At 42.7% G+C, this 14,112-nt stretch overlaps 5 protein-coding genes across 5 annotated transcripts; 1 reads left to right on the top strand and 4 right to left on the bottom strand.

Annotated features, from left to right (window-relative positions):
• Positions 1-2,851: 2,851 nt before the first annotated feature.
• On the bottom strand, positions 2,852-5,891 carry LOC143012209 (zona pellucida sperm-binding protein 3-like). The gene is made up of 8 exons (XM_076165247.1): positions 5,565-5,891; positions 4,816-4,943; positions 4,328-4,431; positions 4,009-4,186; positions 3,786-3,903; positions 3,501-3,592; positions 3,258-3,367; positions 2,852-3,081 (listed from the first exon to the last, which is right to left on the bottom strand). The coding sequence occupies exons 1-8, from the start codon at positions 5,889-5,891 to the stop codon at positions 2,978-2,980; spliced, it is 1,161 nt and encodes a 386-aa protein (XP_076021362.1). The 3' UTR covers positions 2,852-2,977.
• A 464-nt stretch (positions 5,892-6,355) lies between these two features.
• Positions 6,356-7,332, top strand: ufsp1 (UFM1-specific peptidase 1). The gene has a single exon (XM_076165243.1). The coding sequence runs from the start codon at positions 6,463-6,465 to the stop codon at positions 7,243-7,245; it is 783 nt and encodes a 260-aa protein (XP_076021358.1). The 5' UTR covers positions 6,356-6,462; the 3' UTR covers positions 7,246-7,332.
• A 288-nt stretch (positions 7,333-7,620) lies between these two features.
• LOC143012206 (endonuclease domain-containing 1 protein-like) lies at positions 7,621-9,387 on the bottom strand. The gene is made up of 2 exons (XM_076165242.1): positions 8,924-9,387; positions 7,621-8,362 (listed from the first exon to the last, which is right to left on the bottom strand). Exons 1-2 carry the CDS (start codon positions 9,242-9,244, stop codon positions 7,781-7,783), a joined length of 903 nt encoding a protein of 300 aa, XP_076021357.1. The 5' UTR covers positions 9,245-9,387; the 3' UTR covers positions 7,621-7,780.
• Positions 9,388-9,929: 542 nt separating this feature from the next.
• On the bottom strand, positions 9,930-11,442 carry LOC143012210 (endonuclease domain-containing 1 protein-like). The gene is made up of 2 exons (XM_076165248.1): positions 11,014-11,442; positions 9,930-10,875 (listed from the first exon to the last, which is right to left on the bottom strand). Exons 1-2 carry the CDS (start codon positions 11,305-11,307, stop codon positions 10,285-10,287), a joined length of 885 nt encoding a protein of 294 aa, XP_076021363.1. The 5' UTR covers positions 11,308-11,442; the 3' UTR covers positions 9,930-10,284.
• Positions 11,443-12,492: 1,050 nt separating this feature from the next.
• LOC143012204 (endonuclease domain-containing 1 protein-like) lies at positions 12,493-13,657 on the bottom strand. Its single transcript, XM_076165241.1, has 2 exons — positions 13,406-13,657; positions 12,493-13,176 (listed from the first exon to the last, which is right to left on the bottom strand). Exons 1-2 carry the CDS (start codon positions 13,655-13,657, stop codon positions 12,553-12,555), a joined length of 876 nt encoding a protein of 291 aa, XP_076021356.1. The 3' UTR covers positions 12,493-12,552.
• Positions 13,658-14,112: the final 455 nt, after the last annotated feature.

The raw sequence follows: 14,112 nt of genomic DNA, 5'->3' as shown, positions 1-14,112 counted from the left end.
GAGGGGGATCTTCTCGGGACTACAGGATTTACCAGACAGGAAGTAAAATCATGTTTGCATCTGTGTTATCAGGAGCCAGCACACTATGTCAAGTGACACACATAGCTAAGACTACGGCAAATAGAGATAAAGGTTTTACAAACGACACGTGCGTAGTTAAGCGGTCAGCATTTCATAAACTTATGTGAGGTGTATGATGGCAGGCATGAATGCATTGAATGATTTATTTATCATGATTACTATAAGTACCGCATATTGTAGCTGTTTTCTAGACATTCTTTAATAGTGTTACAGCAGACATATCTACATATCTACTTCTGATATTAGTCAGCCTTAAAACTACATAGTCACTACTGTATAAAGCTGAAGACAATGTTGAAGGATTGTTGCACTGTTTGCTCAAAGGGATGTTTGCTTATGTCTGAGCCAACATGAGAGACGGAGAGGAGAGGGAGACAAGGTACGTGCTGCAAGCCATGCATCCTGACCAGGTCAGGGGATTGTGGTGGGAGGTGAGGGATGTGTGGGGGGGTGCGGGGGCGTGTGTCCAGTCAAAGTGACTCCTTCGTTAGAAAGGGAATTAATGAGTCATTGAATTTGGGATGCTTTTGAAGGAGGAGGGGTGATGTAGAGCTGGGGATGAACCCATAGGCTCTCACCGTACTGCCCCCCACCCCTTTGAGTCATAAACTAGACAACCAGGAGTCACTGATGCAAACAGATCGGATGCAGGAGTGCACAGATGTTACGTTGCACGTGTGTGTGTGTGCGTGTGTGCGTATATGTGTGTGTTGCGTTCTCATTCAATTTTTGGGACAAGAGCCAGCCAGGGCTGCTCCTCTGGCGCGACACAAGACAGGAAGCTGACATAAAAGAATAGGAGGACTGACTGTGAGGGATACCGGAGCCAAAGCAGGAGCCAAGGATGACGTTGGATGTTGTTGTTTTTTTCAGGCTCCAGGCATCCACAGTGACAAGAATGTTGTTACACTGTTGAACCTTTGATGACCACAGTTACTGACCTAAAAGCTGGGATCTGCTGCGTATGTAGGACAGTATTCCAGGGCAGAAATTATATCAATGAAGATTTACTAGTTTAACAAATAGGCATACCAATTATGCATTAGAGGGAAACACTGAATACTGAAAGATGTCAGATTCGGCCGAAAAGCCCCAGCATTTCTTGGAGCAGATGTAGAAGTGAACAAGACACCACCAACCGCTCTGTTTCATCTCATCTCATCTACCCAGCCAACTGTCTTCTATGTGTTAGGGATCAACTTCCCTGTTCTGTTCCACTGCTCCCTTGTGAGCAGGGCCGGAGTGGGAATCATTTTCAGCCCAGTACCTCAGTGAAAATTGCTTTAATTTAACAGGCATTTTCGTTGTGGTGTTTAAATTTTAAATCACATAACTCAGGTAATCACTGATACTTGACTTCACTGGCAGAGGACTGTGAATGAGGAGAGTGACTCCTCCAGTCGCTATGATACGTCAATAGATCAATCGATTCAAAAGCAAACCTGGGCTCAACCAATTTTGGGATTGGTGAAGGGGGGGCGCCCTTATACCCCTCGAGCAACCACTGTTTGGTATGGGCTGCAGCTGTTTTTCGGTGCATGTGCGAGTGAGACGCAAAGAGAGAGACGGTCGGTGAGAAGTCATGCGCCTGACCTACTGCTGCAGCAGCCCACCAGGATTCCTCTTACCTCTCCCGATTACCCACTCTGACACTGCCTGTGAGCAATTCTTTGGCCCTTTCATCATCCATTTGCGGTATTCTCCCAGTTGCCAAGCTGTCATGTGTGCTATTTTTTTTTGGCCTGGCTTCTTGAACTTCACACCCTCTCTTATCCAATGACCCTCTCGTCACCTGTCATTTCCTCCACGCTGCTCTGTCCTGACTGTGCTGTCTGCTATTTCCAACTTGCTTTTGCTGGCTGTAAGCCCCGTAAGAGCTTGAAGGGTGTAGCTTTCACTTTTCAACTCAACCCTTAACCTCAATTCATAAATTTGTTTTGTGCGTATATACTGTAAATATATATGAAAGAAAAATTCCTCCTTAGATCTGCACACTGTCTTTAAGAAATGTCAAGTTTGTCTAGATGTGTTATTTTAAATATTTGTTTGTTTGTGGAGGGGGAATCTCTCCTGGAATCGGGAGGCAGTGGCTCAGTGGGTAGTGCTTCCGCTTGGGAACCGGAGGATCGCCGGTTCGAGCCCCTGCCGAGGTGCCCCTGAGCAACGCACCGAACCCTCAATTGCTCCCCCCTCTGCGAAGGGTGGTAATGTAATGTTAGTCGCTTTGGATAAAAGCGTCTGCCAAATGCTCGTAATGTAATGTAATGAATTGCCTAAAATATGCGGCACCCTATAGATGAGCTTTCACAATTAAATGACGAAAAATTGGAAACTGTAACTTAATTAAATTTAAGAACATGCCAGTACACCTATTGGATTTGGACCATCTCATTTCATGTGACAGGCAGGAGACATGATGCACACACATTGAGCAGCTGTTCCATTCTTAGCTCAACCACTGTTTATTCTGATCTGCTTGTTGCCTCTGGGATATTTTAGGTTCCATTGTAGGGCTAAAACACATTCTCCTGTAACGACGGTGCTACCTAACTATCTATAGCCAATACTTGTGATGGCTCACAACAAAACTGCTTAGAAAACTCCTCATAGGGAAAACTTCATGAGTATACTAAAAAGAAAAGTGAAACTACTCAGTAGGCCCTGCCAGGCAGTTCAGAAAGGTCCATGAAAATGCTGTAATAGTAAAAAGATGTGAGGTAGTATAATTCAATCCAGATGGTTTGACAAGATGAAGATGAATGAATTGATTAAACCTTGTATTTTCTTTGTCATGATCAGCCACAGGCAGAACTGCAAACTGTGAGAAGCCTTTTATTTTTCACACTGTGTCTTTGTGCCTTCTTCTGGTTTTGGTCTTCATGGCCTCTGTACCTACCTAAGGTAAAGTTGAATATGACTTGAGTGAATGCCGGCCTGTCCAATGGGAGACTGGAAGGGTGTGCACTGGCCCAACTGTTATATCAGCCTCATGTTCCTTTTCTGTCAAAAACACATTCAACTGATTTAATTACAATAATACAATAAGTACACAATAATAGTCATATATATAGTCACACTATCATTTTGAGTCAGCACAACTAGTAGTTCAGTACATGATTCTGAGAGTTCCTCTCAGAATCATGTAGGTTGTTTTGTTTTGTAAAGGTTTGAGCAACCTGTTTGTGGTTGAACAGTGTGTCCACCACTCTCCTCTGCAGCCTGTGCCAAGCAGTTTCCAGAATCACAGCATTGGCACAAGTTGCTGTCTCCCTCTGCGGCACGCCAGCTAAATGACAGAAAAAAATCCTGTGATCCCTCTGTCGCACTCTGTGATCCATCTCTGTAACAACACTCATGAATCATAATCTGGAGCTCAAATTCACAACATACAGCAGGATTAATATATTTCTGTTGAGCACCTGAATGTGGGGCTGTGGAAGAAGCAGGCTTTATTGCTGTGGCTTAGTGGGATTTGTATTAGAGTGGCCCTGAGGTGGCAGGTAATGAACATCTGGAAAAAGAAAGCTTCATTTACAGAACATATTTGTGCTGTTGTTTTTTCCAATAATATTGTGTTAAAATACGTCTTTATCTATACTGCAATTGTTAAGAAATACTTGACAAAGCTACATTAAAAATGCAATAGGATAAGCCCAATGAATACTTTTCAAAGAACCAACTACTATCCAATTTGGTGTTGTTACCTGCTCCCATGTAGCCTGGGTGAAGTGGAAGGTCTGTACACTGAAAGAAAGTCTGTTAGCTTGCTCCCTGTGGAGGAATTTCGAAGGTGACCCGGGAAATATACTGTCCACAAGACATCTGTAAAGGGAGAGCAACAGAGGCGTAACATGATAAATGCAGAGATAAAATCACACCACACTGTTATTTTCAGTGAATTACAATTTGTTAGAGGCAAAGACCGACCCATTGTTAATGATAAACTTGTAGTTGGGCAGGGAGAGAGGGTCAGGCCTCAGAGTTGCTACACAGTAGTCAATATATATCCTGAGAGGAGGGTGCTGCTGGTCCTCCACACGGGCCTCCAGAAACACTGCTTCCCCCCTCTGGTACACTGAGGAACTACGTGGAGCGGTCCAACCTTCTGCACAAGGATAAACAGACATTTGTTTTGGTATTTGTTTTAGTTTCATATCACTTTCCAGATAGAAATGCTCTTGTCATATTTTACAGTTGTAAGTGAAAGCCCAAGTCTTGCCACAATCCCGTACAGTACTGGTATCACCTGTCATGGTATTAAGGGAGAAGTGCAGCAGGCCAACAGCACTGATAGTGGAGGTCATGGGTAGCCAGGTTGGAGATAGTGGTTCGCCATTTACTCTCCGCTCTCTATGCTGACACAGAGATAAAAGGGTTTGGGTTCACATAATTAGGCGCCGAAGGGTCTGCTAGTGGTCAAACTGGGTGAATGTGCAATACTTATGTACATGCTGGCTGCTGTCCATGATTGTGACACTGAGCTAGATCAATACCCCAAATCACCTGAATTGACCCTGACCCCTGCTGACTTTGATTCCTTTCAAAACATGAAAAATTATTTAGCTGGAACCTTTTGACTTAGATGATGATGTCATAAAAATTATAACACATTTTGGTTATATTAGAAACATTAATATAAAATAACAAATGCAGCTATGCTTTACTGATATGTAAATAAATTACTTTTCTTAAGGAACACACAGGTTTCATACACTGATATGGTATCTGCCTTACCTTTTATAATGGCATTCAACAGGTATAACAGTAGTTGCGCCTTTAACTATCACACTGCCTCTAGAGATCGGAATGACAGCAGGACACAGGAACAATTGGTTGGAATAGATGAGCCACTCCCCTATAATCTGGATATCAAGAAGTACACAGGTGAATCGTGCAAAAAGTGCCACAACCATATATTTTAGTGTAATGTTGGATTTCAAAAGGCACACATGCTTCTGTGTGACAAAATGTATCTTGAACCTACTGTTTGAGGCTAAAGGTTGACTCAAGGCCAAAGGCTACCTAATTTAATCACCTGAAAAAAACACTCACTAAATTTCCATGTTCTAGACACCTACCTGCTGAAATAAGAACAATTACTGATTTTTCAAAATTACTTTACCTATATTTTTTTTGTTATTATAAGAATGTCTCCCTGAAAGGTGAGACTAAGTGAGCTGCTTTATCATTGTAGTGGCTGTAGATAGTATCTCATATATAGAGACAGACATTAAGTGAGATACTTTCTCTAATAATAATGACCCACTTGTACAGTTTCTAGTGTTCTGAGACAGTAGGCCATAAATAACTAAAATTGTGTTGTGTAAACTGCCAAATTGGTGTCTAATGGCACAAATGCAGATGGTTATTTGTGGCCCTTTGTTTTAAAACATGTATTATTATTTTCTATGGATGGTGTTAGTCAATACAACGTTAATACAAAATTACGGCTCTGTCATCATTCACTATTCTCCATCACTTACACTGGATTTGGCCCCACATGCTCCTAAGCCCGCATAAATGACCATGTCAGAGCCAGAGCCAGAGCCTCTTGAAGCGGGTCTACAGGCGCCATGTTGTGTTGGGTTTGGGCCCAGATGAAGGTATTCAGGTTTGAACGGAACACGTCTCTCCTCCACAAAGGCTCGGTTCACGGTTATTCTCACTCCGGCCTCTCCGCATTTCACTTCAAGTCCAACTTTTCCTCGAGTTTTGACCAAAATTTGTTTTTCAGCGGAACCGCAAAGCATAATATTTAGAATTAACAGTAAATAGAGGACGTATGTCGTATTTTTTAATCGAGTCGCCATTTTGTCCATGAACCAACGTTATAAGTCATTAACGTTCGCATGTTTAGCAGGTGTGCTCTTTCCCCGCGCGCACCGATTGTGTAACGTTCATCAGCTCAAGGAAAAATGTAATTCCGGAATCTATATGAACAGCGAAGTACACAGGCTGTAACTGAGAAAATCTACATGTAACGAGAACAATGTAACAGTAAATTTATCATGTGCGGGTTTTAATCATGGCAATCCATAAAAAAAGCTATTTATAGTTATATCAAATGTAATTCGTGTGTGCTTTTCCATCCTAATTTGACAATCTAGCAAGTTCTAGCTTTGTTCCGCCGTGTTTCCTAAATAACACACCATACACCAAAACACATGTTACGTGTTGAATGTGTTTATTATTTTTATTATTTATTAGAGTTCATGAAGGCACCACAAGTGGGAGAAGCGGAACTCAAGTTAGTGCGCGTGCAGCGAGGGGGACATTGAATGTGGTTACACAAGTTGCTCATGTTGTCTGGAGTGTTTTGGTCTTTTAAAATGCGTTATATTCGACGCGAAAAGCGAGGAAACGCATAGAGAAACGGCGATAATGGAAGAATATATTCTAGCAGCAGGAATGACTGAGGAGGCCATCGACTGGGGAGTTCGTGCAGATGACATGGGGAAGATTGTGACTACGAACGCAAACTGGACCAAAACCTTAGCGAAAAGTGTCCATGTTGGTCTACCCAGCCCAATGTCACATCCTCTGAAATGTTCTTTATTAAATGGAGAGTATCTCTATTACCATTATGGCTGTGATGGGCAAGATGACAGAGGTTGGGGATGTGGCTACCGTACCATTCAGACTATGGCGTCCTGGTTGTGTCACAATTGGTCTCCACCTAACATCCGGTGCAGACCTCCACCCAGCCTCCCAGAGATCCAGCAGGCCCTGGTGTCCATGGGGGACAAGCCAGGGTCATTTTCAGGATCAAAGGGGTGGATTGGAACATTTGAAGCTTCTTTAGTGCTGGACTTCTTCTATAATGTGGCCTGTAAGGTGGTGCATGTGAGAGGTGGAGGGGCAGAGCTGGAGCAGGTGGCAGTGCAGGAGCTCCATCGGCACTTTGAGCTGCAGGGATCTCCAGTCATGATGGGAGGCGATAGGGACAACTCCTCTAAGGGGATCTTAGGGGTCTGCACTGGGGAGCAGGGGAGCCACCTGCTGGTCCTGGACCCTCATTACTATGGAGATCCAGTGGAGGAAGCAGAGTTGCAAATGCGTGGATGGGTGGTGTGGCAGAGAGTCTCAGATCTGGATCAGTCTTCATTTTACAATCTGTGTTTGCCCCAGACCATAACAAAGGGAAAGGAAACCAAGTTGCCATAAACACGCACGTATCTCTAATTGGTTAATGAGATAAATGTGTAATTTCCTTGTTTGTATGCAGGGTGGGAGTATTATTAATATGAATAAAACACAAAGCTGACGCTGTAGTCAGTTGTCATTTAAAATGAGCTGCAGCGCCATCACGTGGATGGAATCATTATTGAAAAGTGAAGAATTCAAACTTATAAACTGTCTGTCCTCTTATGGTTCCATTCAACTTGTGCCAGATCCTTGAATGTGCAACCTTTTTGTTTCCTTTTATTTCATTTATGTATCTAAATTTGGTCCACAAATTGATTGGAGTGATCCAAAACTTAATTTGAAAATGTTTAAATGAGCAGACATGTCATTGACCGTTATGAGACAGACTCCAATTCTTTTCTCATTTTATTGTTTACAGCAGAATCTGACAACAAAATGCAGTTCAGTTTCATCTTAAATTAATATCTCACAGCCACAACCTCTTTAAAATCATGTGCTAAAGCTATGATCATAACACATCTTCTAAAACACAACTTATAATTCTAGTCTAACATCAGATATCTGGCACACAGTCATTGTAGAAGATCTGGAAGTTCTTGTCCACATCCATTCTCCCTTTGAGGAATTTCTCCAGATTCTTCAGAGGAACTTCAACCATGTTGTTGTTGATGTGGTCGTTGAGCCCATAAGCACCAAACACAGGGAACTTGTAGCGCACAAAGTATGGAGCATTCTGGTCAAAGTCTGTGCAGCAGTAGGCTGACCACATGTACTCTGGTACACCCACCCGGTCTAGGTTGTTGCGACGGATCATGCTCCCGGAGGTGGTGACCCCGGTGACCACGTAGGCCTTTCCACGACAATAGTTGTTGAGACGTTTGCGGATGACGTCCTGGTGTTCAGCCCAGGGACCCATGTTGAACTCCCTGATCTGTGGCACCACGTTGGTTAGGGTGTAAGTGGAAGCTTTGTCCATTGGGTCAGCCTGGTGCTCATCTGGATTTAGTTGGCTACGCTCATATTTAACCACATCAGCAAAGTCCTCCAGGACAGCTTGGGTGTCCTCAAAGTTCATGTGCATGTTTGAGGATTGGGGGAAGGACTCCATGTTACTGCTGCTCTTGTCTGAAGCCAGCTAAAGAGAGAAACCATGTTCAAATTATACTTAAGGTTCAATTAGGAAAACGATTTTCTCCTTTTGATCATTTCTTTTTCCCTTTTATCACCAGAATATTTTCCACATCCACCGTTTGCATAACTCTACACTAAAGTGCGTATAGTAATGACAACACTATCTTCTTCTTGAACCATTACAGGCAATAAAGCCTCTTATCTGAAGCTTCCTATTTATTCATAATAGCAGTCATTTAGTTGCCTCAGTTTAAACAAAGGCAGCTTTGGCAGTTTGTATGTGATATTGGGCTATAGAAATAAATTAGACTTAAATGTATATGTATGAATAATAAATAATAATTTACCAGAGAGGTAATGAAACCCTGTTCAATCTAGCGTAGTTTAGATCTGCATGGATAGGTGCACAGTTCTGTTTTGTGTACTACATATTACAGTGACATACACAGAAAGATCCAAATATCCAATTGATTTACAGAATTTGATTAAAACATAATTTGAAACTCAGACTTGCAGTAAATCTGTGAGCAAAATCATTATTTTGGAAATTTGCAAAGAAACGCACCTGGGGCTCAAACATCCACGGGAAATCCACTTTCTTCTCCCCGTCTGACTTCTTGAAGATGTAGGCACAGTACATGGGGATGTGCTTGTGGGGGTCGTAGAGAGTGACATAGCGGGGCTTATCCTCGTACCGCTGGCAGATCTTCCTAAAGGAGTTGCCGAGGTATCCGCGTGGTGGGGTGCCCATGTACAGAGAGTCCTTGCAGCGCTCTGCATGGTTGAAATCCTCCACCACTCCAGCGTCGGCTCCACGCAGCAACACACAGGTCAGCAAGTTCACAACCAGGAGCATGGCACTGTTTTCTGGTATCGGCACCATCATGGCAGCTTCTTCTCCCCTCACCTTTTTTTAAACCTTCTTCCTTTCCGATTATCAGCCCCTAACGCACCACTCCAACTCGTCAAACAAGCTGCTGCAGCTCACAACTCGCTTCCTGCCTTATCAGCCCTAACGCTATTTCCCTTTCTGTCACATTTGTAGTTTCAACAATGTGGACGTCCATTGTAAAGTCTTTTCCATGTATGCAAAGTAGAGACTGATGGCGTCCCTTGTGTACATATATTCAAAGTACCCCTGGTGGCGTGGCAGTCATTCAAAAGTGGTGAATGTTATCATTAACTGAGCGCCTTTAAAGATACAGAGAATAGTATTACAGCATTTATTCAATTTCCTTCTAAAAGCTTTCATAATGTTGTTTCCTTTCTTGTAGTCTTTAGTGTTGAAGTGAGAGAGGGAGAATAAGAAAGAGGGAGAGCGTTAATGCAGGTGAGGGACAAACTGAATATGTTGGAATGTAGATGGGAGACTTACAGCCCTCTAACTACACATAATGTGATTTTTTACACTCATGCAACACTACAGTGTGTTTATCTCTAAGATATTTTCACCTGGTGATTTACAGCTTAATATTAGGTTCTTCAAAAACACATATAGAGTGAATTTAGAGTGTATAGAGTGGTATTTTATTGTAAAAAGTTTTAAAGTGAGAAAAAACAGATGAGGCCCTTAAGTGCTTCTGTTGTTCCAATTTCTCATTCTCGTAATTTAACCAGAACCAAGGACATAGTTTAAAATCACTGGGATGATTTGCAGTTTTTTGCAGTGAAAATGATGCTTCATAGTTCAGAGTTCACTCATAGTTCACAAAGATTTATTACTGCAACTTCTTTGTTAATCTTAGTACAATGTCCATTTTTCAATCAAGGTAAGACACTATCAATACATTTGTGTCGTGTCAGTAATAACACTTAATGTGAACTTAGATCAAAGCATACAATGTGACATCTGATAAGTATTTTCCAGGGATCTATTGTAAAAGGAAAACAGACCATGATCAAGGCAAACTGGTCCACTATTATTTCCTAAACTTTTTTGGGATACGGTGGGACACAGTCTCCTACAAAGATCTGAAAATTCTGGTCTACAAAGGTTGACTTCTTGAGGAACTCCTTCAGCTTCTGGACAGAGATTTCCAACACGTGGTTGTTCTCCTCTTCATTGAGGCCGTAATGAGCAAAGGCTGGGAACTTGTAGCGCTCATTATACGGTGCATTGTTATCGTAGTCAGCACAGCAGTAAGCTGACCACACATAAGTGGGCACTGCAACACGGTTGATGTTTTGCCGTCGGATCATCTTGCCTGAGGTGGTGATACCTGTGACTACATGTGCTGTTCCACGACAATAATTGTTGAGGCGCTGGCGTACAACATGCTGTTGGATGTTCCAGATTCTGGTGTTGAATTTGGGCACAAGAGGCACTACATTAGTCAAGGTGTACGTGGAGGCCTTGTCGTCAGGATCATTCTGATGTATATCTTGGTTGAGGGTTCCACGCTCATAGTGGACAGCGTTTGCATAGTCCTCCAGAACAGCTTGGGCATCTTCAAAACTCATGTGCATGTCATTGCTTGGGAACGGCTGCATTTCCCCCGTGCCATCAGACTTGGAAAGCTGTGGAAAACAGACAGGCCGAGACCCAGAGTAACTAAGATGGACTTTCTGACATTACACAACAGCTACATACACATAGTTACAACATATATACAGTATTTACACAGTAATGCTGCCATTTGATGTCTTTTGTATTACCTGAGGTTCATACATCCAAGGCACATCCACACACTTCTCTCCCTCTGAGCGTTTGAAGGTGTAGGCAGAGTAGACAGGTATATGATCCATGGTGTTGTACAGCGTCACATAGCGTGGCTTGCTGTTGTAACGCTGACAAATGAAGTGGAGGGAGTTGTGTTCCAGCCCTGATGGTGGAGTTCCCATGTAAAGAAATTCCCTGCACTCTGGAGACAACTGGGATTCCACCGTGCCTCTTACCACTGACGCTGTGATGGTGATAAGAAGGAAGCCCAGCTCTGTCCAATATGCCATGCCGACAACGTCACAACAAAAGCTGCTAAGGCCTGGATGTAGGTCAGCAGAGTTTCTATTCTTTCTTTTCCAAAATATCTTTATTAGCTGCTACAAATACTTTAAAGTCTTTCTGTATCTGCTCATGGAGTTCAGTAGAAGAGCTAATACAGGATTAACGCTCAGCGCTCTCTAATCAGGCGTCAGTATGCAAAACTACACACTCACACACTTGGACAGGTCCACCCATGACAGGCGGGAGGAACAGTTGGCCAATAGCGAATAGGAGTGTGTCACTCAGGGGTTTGTTGACAGAATTCCACAAATGAACAGAATTTTATTGAATTCCAGTTAAGATAACAACATTACTAAAGATACCAAACACACCATACAATACTATAGATAAACATTTTCCAGTGATACCTTTGATATAGGTCTGGGTTCAGCTGGTTCCTAAGGATTCAGACTACTAGTTAACTTACACCACTTGGCTCCTCTCCTCCTCCTGGTTCCTGAGGGTTCATCTCCATAATACCTCCTTCAAAGCAGCTTGTTAACTTTGGATATGATGGCACGACAGAGCGAAAGTAAGAGAGACAAATCTCCACATGGAGCAATTGATCAAAGAGGGTGAGAATAAACACTGTTCACAGCATTTTCATAAATTACAACATTGTCAAACAATAAGGCCACTTGTTGTGTACCTGTTGCTTCATGCACCATGAGGAATATTGTTCACAATGGTCACTTATTATAATTTACTGTTTATATTAATGTTTTCATGATTCTACAGTCTATTACCATTATTCTCAGTAACGATATGGCATTATAAACTAATTCCAAGTGTCCATGTGTTTCTCCTCAGTGTGCTCTCTCAGTGACACTACATTTGTTCAGAGCTGTGCTGTTCCAAAAAGAATTTTCAGATACAGAAAGCTAATGAGAGCACAAATGAGGTAGAATATTCTGTTCATGATGATGACATTTTGCTTAGGCACATTCAGAATATGGAATTTTAAGTGATTCACATGACAGAGACTTATTCTGTGCTATTTCTGTATCATAAACCCGAACACACATATAAAAGGCAGTTGGTCTTATATTGACTGACGTGAACATTAAATTGCATCCACTTCTTCTTTCTTCTGATATTTACAACAGCGATAGATCTGTCTCACTATCAATGTGCATCTAAAAGTCTTCAATTAAAGTCAATACTGTTTGTGTTGTATACAGTTCCATCCTTATTGAAGGATCCATCTTTCATCACACTAAAGCACTTGTCACTTCTCTCCTTCTCTTCTTAAAGGGGTTCTCTGACACACAGCCCTTGTAGAAAATAGCCAGTTCAGTCTCCATGCCTGCCTGTTTCTTCAGGAAGCTCTCCAGTGTCTTCAGAGGGACCTCCATCACATTGTGTCCAGTCTGCTCATTCAGTGCATAGCCCCCATAACTAGGGAACATGAACCTCACCTCATACGGGGAGTTACGGTCAAACCGTGGGCAGCAGTACGCCAGCCATAAGTGTTTTGGGATCACAATGCGCTCCCTGTTATGTCGCTGAATTGTCGCCCTAGAGCCAGTCACCCCTGTCACCATGAAAGATTTCCCATAGCAGAAGTTGTTGAGGCGTCTACGAATTATGTCCAAGTATGGGTTCCAGGACATGTCTAAGAAGTCTGTAATCAATGGAACCACGTTGGTCAGGGTGTAGGTAGAGGATTTGTCATCAGGTTGTGCCTGGTGCAGATCGGGATTCAGGGGGCCACGTCCATATTCCACAGCATCTGTGTAGTCTTCCAGAATGGCCTGGCTGTCCTCTATCAGGGGGGGATTTTTGTCACTTAGGGGTAGGGCTTTCATATTACCGCCCTCATCATCAGAAACCAACTGCAAAGATAAGAGGAGAAACAAATGTGGAATCACTGAATTGTAAACCTAATTGTAGTTACGGTGCCAATGTGGATGACCCTGTTTGGCATTTGGCTCATCCCAAGCTTCCTTACATATGCTGATAATCCTACACATGAAGATAATGTACATGCATCAGTCTCTCGTAACAACCTATCTATACTGGTCTGGATTGCTAAGCCAAAGACAACAATGCTGCTCTGTGTACCTGCGGTTCATACATCCACGGTGTGTCCATCCTCTTCTTCCCATCAGACTTATTGAAGATGTAGGCAGAGTAGAGGGGAATGTGGCCGCTGCCATCGTACAATGTCGCATAGCGCATTTTGTCTGTGTACCTCTGGCAGATCCTCTTCAGGTTAGTTCCTCTGATTCCCACAGGGGCTGCTTGCATGTAGAAAAACTGGCTGCAGTCCTTGAAGTTGTCTGCCACACTTGCACTCGTCAGGATGTTTGCCATCAGCAAAGCGAGGGACAGGAAGTAGCCCCAGAAAAGAGGTATCTTCATACAAGTGAAATACATTTGAGTATTTTGGATAGCTAACCTGAAACTGGCTGTTTTCTCATGGCATGTATATTTCCTAACGCTGGAATGAAGCGCCTGTGCACGGACACAGACACGGCATGCAAAGCAGCAATGGCTTAGACTGAATCTATTGGCTAGATGTTCAACTTATCAGGTCTGATAATGTCTGTGTAGCTCTGCATCTCAACCTGTAGGATTCTGTCCGGCTGTTATTTGTGTTCTTTCATACTCCTTCTGAATTTGCTCTGTTGATCTCTGTGAGAACACAATCAACAAATACACAAGTCAAACCCCTTTCCTATTCATTAGTAATGTGAACACAATTCTACTAATTCTCTTTGAGTCACTGAGGAAGTTTTTGATGCACAGAAAAGCCTACTTTGGATCTT

This window comes from Genypterus blacodes, unplaced genomic scaffold (assembly GCF_046128005.1).
Source record: "Genypterus blacodes isolate CSIRO-AG114 ecotype Tasmania unplaced genomic scaffold, CSIRO-AGI_Gbla_v1 ptg000142l_1, whole genome shotgun sequence".
NCBI lineage: Eukaryota > Metazoa > Chordata > Actinopteri > Ophidiiformes > Ophidiidae > Genypterus > Genypterus blacodes.
This window is presented reverse-complemented; position numbering and strand designations above follow the sequence as displayed.

Bases quoted from the DNA above. Each gene is read 5' to 3' on its own strand.
- LOC143012204 (XM_076165241.1), bottom strand. From the start codon at position 13,657: ATGGCAAACATCCTGACGAGTGCAAGTGTGGCAGACAACTTCAAGGAC. The intron at 13,177-13,405 runs GTACACAGAGCA...TTATCTTTGCAG, and splicing joins CGTGGATGTATGAACCGCAG to TTGGTTTCTGATGATGAGGG.
- LOC143012206 (XM_076165242.1), bottom strand. From the start codon at position 9,244: ATGATGGTGCCGATACCAGAAAACAGTGCCATGCTCCTGGTTGTGAAC. The intron at 8,363-8,923 runs GTGCGTTTCTTT...TTCTCTCTTTAG, and splicing joins CGTGGATGTTTGAGCCCCAG to CTGGCTTCAGACAAGAGCAG.
- ufsp1 (XM_076165243.1), top strand. From the start codon at position 6,463: ATGGAAGAATATATTCTAGCAGCAGGAATGACTGAGGAGGCCATCGAC.
- LOC143012209 (XM_076165247.1), bottom strand. From the start codon at position 5,891: ATGGCGACTCGATTAAAAAATACGACATACGTCCTCTATTTACTGTTA. The intron at 4,432-4,815 runs GTAAGGCAGATA...GTGTCAGCATAG, and splicing joins GTTGAATGCCATTATAAAAG to AGAGCGGAGAGTAAATGGCG. The intron at 4,187-4,327 runs GTGATACCAGTA...ATCCTTGTGCAG, and splicing joins CTCCCTTAATACCATGACAG to AAGGTTGGACCGCTCCACGT.
- LOC143012210 (XM_076165248.1), bottom strand. From the start codon at position 11,307: ATGGCATATTGGACAGAGCTGGGCTTCCTTCTTATCACCATCACAGCG. The intron at 10,876-11,013 runs GTAATACAAAAG...TGTTTTCCACAG, and splicing joins CTTGGATGTATGAACCTCAG to CTTTCCAAGTCTGATGGCAC.